Source organism: Hyaena hyaena, unplaced genomic scaffold (assembly GCF_003009895.1).
Source record: "Hyaena hyaena isolate Hyena2069 unplaced genomic scaffold, ASM300989v1 scaffold_103, whole genome shotgun sequence".
Taxonomy (NCBI): domain Eukaryota; kingdom Metazoa; phylum Chordata; class Mammalia; order Carnivora; family Hyaenidae; genus Hyaena; species Hyaena hyaena.
In genome coordinates this window covers 992,044-995,768 of record NW_024080735.1, presented here as the reverse complement: position 1 = coordinate 995,768, position 3,725 = coordinate 992,044, and the positions used below count along the sequence as shown (strand labels likewise).

The following is a 3,725-nucleotide window of genomic DNA, read 5'->3' as shown; positions in this document are numbered from 1 at the left end:
GGGTGGGGTGGGGGTGGGAGTAGGGTTGCAGAGAGCCATTTGCTAGAAACACACCACAGAAGACCCATTCCATGGAGTGATCTAAGGAAATAAGGGTCTCATGGTTCATGTGAAAGACTAGGTTAGAGAATTAAATTTCTTTGCTGCAGGCCTTGCCAGAGCCTTTACACCTTTTAGGTGCATTATGAACACCCAAGAGGGGATGTCTTATGCAGGGTTCCAGAATCCGCTGTTTACAGAAATCTCCCCACTCACCCATTACACAGCCTTTTTTTCTCTCTTTGAGATTTCTTGTGACCTCACACTTCACCTTACATGGATTATTTCACCGTCCCTCCAAAAATCCCTTTGCAGTACGGGTTATAAATTGCAAGTTCTGGGACAGGGAGAAACTTACAACCCAGAGCTGAATCTCCTACTGTGGAGTTTTCTCTACTTTCTCAAAAACGTGCCTGATGTACGCTTCAAAGACTCTGACTTGAGCACTCAATGACTATTTTCTTTTTAAATCAAAATTGACAAAGGCAAGCAATTTTCTGAACCACCCGCACTTCCACCCCAACCCTCTCAACTATCCCCAGGGAATCAGAGAACTCTTTCATGAGAGGACACTGCAGTATTTTATATACTTTCTCAAATCAACGCTCAGTTATAACCGGATTACCAGGCACCGCTAGGCCTGCGTCCGCAGGCCCCCGCACCCGCCCTCCGCAGCCCTGCGGCCCCGCCCTGGGCTGCGACTCCTCCCGCGCCCTCAGGTCCAGGAAGCTGCCGGCCAGCGCGCGCGCCTGGTCCCTCTGGGAGGCCCTGGAGAGCTTCTGGAATTCCTGGAACGCATTGTCCCGCTCCCGGGAGATCTGCTCCACCCTCTGCTCCTTCCTCCGGATGGCCTCCTTGATGCCCTCGACGTGGCACTTCTCCTCCCTCTCGGCTTTCAGCTTCAGGACGCGCTGGTTCTTCTCCCGCAGGACGCTGAGCTCGCGCGCGCGCTGCGCCCTGTCCCCGCCGCTCCCGGCCCGCCGCGCCCTGCGCTCGGCCAGCTCCGCCAGCAGCCGCCGGTGCGCGCGCGCCCGCTCCTCGGCCTCCGCGCGCCGCCGCACCTGCTGCGGCGGCTCCTCCTGCGGCCGCGGCTCCCGCGCGCTCTCCTTCGCCAGGCCCCGCTGCGCCTCTCGGCTCCGCTGGGAGCTCTGCTCCAGGGACAGCTTCCTCAGCAGCTCCTCGGCCTTGGCCTGGCAGTCCAGGAGGACCTTCCGGGCCTGGTAGTTGACCAGGGAGCTGAGGTTGGTCTCCTGCGCCTTTTTCTGGGTTTCCAGGGTGTTCAGGCTCTTCCGGGGAGCGGCCCGCTCCCGCCTCTCCAGCGGCTGCGCCGTCCTCTCGGGCTCCTGCAAGCGCAGCTCGCCGCTCTGCCTGCGGGTCGCCGGCGCGGGCGCGGGCGCGGGGGCGGGGGCGGGGGCGGGGGCGGGCTGGGCCTCCGCGCGGGCCCCCTTCCGTTCCTCCTCCGGCCGCGCCCCGCACTCGCGCTCCGACCTGGAGACGGTCCCCGCGGGGCCGTCGCGCCGTCGGACGCGCCGCTCTTGCCGCCACTGCTCCTGGCTCTCCTGCAGAAGCAGCTTGCGCTCCCGCTCCAGGGTCATCTGCACCTTCTGGTCCGAGCGCTTCAGCTCCTCCCAGGCCGCAGCCGCCTGCTGCTGCAGCTCCCGCATCCTCTGCGCCTTCTTGAGCCGGGTCAGCACCAGGGCCACGATCTTCTGGTCCCTGGAGGACATGATCGCCTCCTCCAGCTTGTTCTTGAGGAGCTGGGTGTGCAGGCTCTGCAGCGCCTTGTTGGGCACTGAGGGCTGGCAGGGCTGGCTGGCTAAAGATTCCACGGGGTCACTGCCTTCCCGCTTGTGGGCGCTCACGCAGGCCGACTGCGCCCTGAACTCATGGGACCGCACGGAAGACTTCTCGGACACAGCCGAGGATAGGGACCAGTGAGCCGGCCCTCCGCACAACGGCACTGCCCACTGGTCTCCGCTCTGCGCCCTCTCCACCCCGAAGGTCCCGTTCAGGGGGCTGTACGCTCCCTCGGGGTGAGGTGGAGGCGAGTCTACTTGGGTCGGAGGGCAGTGCCGAGGCCCTCGGAACTGTAGGCCGGGCTGCCATCGCCAGGCCGGGCTGTGCGCGCTGCCCCCGGGCTGGGGCTTGGGCCCGGGCTCGCCCCAGACGTCCTCCAGGCGCCGTCCGCGGGGCCGGGGCCTCCTGGCGCGATCCGGGGGTCTCGCCGCCACGTCGGTCAGGCTGTGGCTCTCTCGAGGCGAGTCTGGGCACCTGCGCCGGCGAGGCCGCGCGGTGTTTGCGCAGCATGGGTGCGGCCAGGGCGCCCCGGCCTCGCCGCCCGACCCCGGGGCGGCGCCCCCAGAGCCCAGGCAAAAGTTGGTTTCGGTCCCGGGGCCGCGCCGCCGCGCCGCCGCCGCGCACTCCCCGCCCGGGTCCAGGAGGAAGCTCGGGGAGACGCGGCCCAAGCCCTCCATGCTCACGACCAGAGTGTGGCCAGAGGGTCCTGGCTCCGCGGCGCTGCGGGGGCTCTTCCGCGCGCCCTCAGATCCCCCCGGCTCCGTGCCTGTGACGCTCCGGCCACTTCACAATGCGCTCTGGCCCGGCCTTCGGACAGCCCCTCAGCCAGGGGGAGCAGGCCACAGATCAGGGGCCCCCAAAGCTGAGGGTTCAAGGGGAACCCCAGTGTCTCAGGCGGGGACTGGAGTCGTATTTGTACACCTTCAAGTGGCCGGATTTTAACGGAACCTGGGGGAGGGCGTTACCCCCGGCGTGGAACGCAAGGGATGGGTGAGGTGTGGGGCGGGAGGGTGTTCCTGTGTGCGTTCACACCCCTCCACGCGCTTTGCAGGTTTAAGTTAGCAAGCTCCGGTATGTTTTGTTTAGCAATTACTGCTAGTATAGCAATTACTGCTTTCATCAAAATATGAATGCTGTGTGCACACTTCTGAAACAGCATCAGATTATTTTTCCTTGTTGGAGCACCCCGGGCTGCTGGGATAAACATTGGATCTGGTCCCGAAGTCGAGTCTGAATCTCCTCTGCCACTTTCCACTCGCTTGGCCTCCCTCTTTCTGGAAAGGTGGAGCAGAGGAAGGGCCTGATATCAGGCAGCCAAGCCATCCTGAGGGTCAAGGGCTTAGCTCATCCAGGCATTTAATAAATGTTAGCCTGATGTGCTGCTAGGCCTCAGTTAGAAGTTGTGAGTTTGCAGAAGCTTCCGGAGATCCCTAGCTTGAGAAGAGAGTGGAATTAGCGGCACTGCGAAGCAGGCCCTGTCCTGTTGATGCGGGGCCTCTGGCTTCGTCCCCTCCTTTCTCCGGGACGGTCCTGGGCAGTATTCTCGAATATGGTCTCTCCTTAAAGAAGAGAAAGGAGGAGGACTCCCCCCAACCCCCACGGGGGCCGCTGCCCCCACACCTCGGGTCGTCCCGGCAGCCCAGCCAGGCAGGGCCAGGAACGCTAACACTCCCTGAAGACAAGTCTGTGGCTTGGCCCCACTCACTGTTTCCCCACGTCACTTGGTCAGTGGCAGGGTGTTCAGATCTGGAGGTGGGCCTTGGCAGGTGTTTAGGGGTAGAGGAGGTCACGAGGGTGGGCTCCATGGTGGCATCAGTGTCCTCGTAGGCAGAAGAGATGGCAGAGTGTCCTCTCTGCCCTGTGAGGACACAGCAGAAGGCGGCCGTCTG

At 63.4% G+C, this 3,725-nt stretch overlaps 1 protein-coding gene across 1 annotated transcript; it reads right to left on the bottom strand.

Moving 5' to 3' along the window:
* Window positions 1–601: 601 nt before the first annotated feature.
* CCDC185 (coiled-coil domain containing 185) lies at window positions 602–2,705 on the bottom strand. The gene has a single exon (XM_039235856.1). The coding sequence runs from the start codon at window positions 2,511–2,513 to the stop codon at window positions 639–641; it is 1,875 nt and encodes a 624-aa protein (XP_039091787.1). The 5' UTR covers window positions 2,514–2,705; the 3' UTR covers window positions 602–638.
* Window positions 2,706–3,725: the final 1,020 nt, after the last annotated feature.

What these genes read in the sequence shown, in the direction of transcription:
- CCDC185 (XM_039235856.1), bottom strand. Translation starts at nt 2,513, where the DNA reads ATGGAGGGCTTGGGCCGCGTCTCCCCGAGCTTCCTCCTGGACCCGGGC.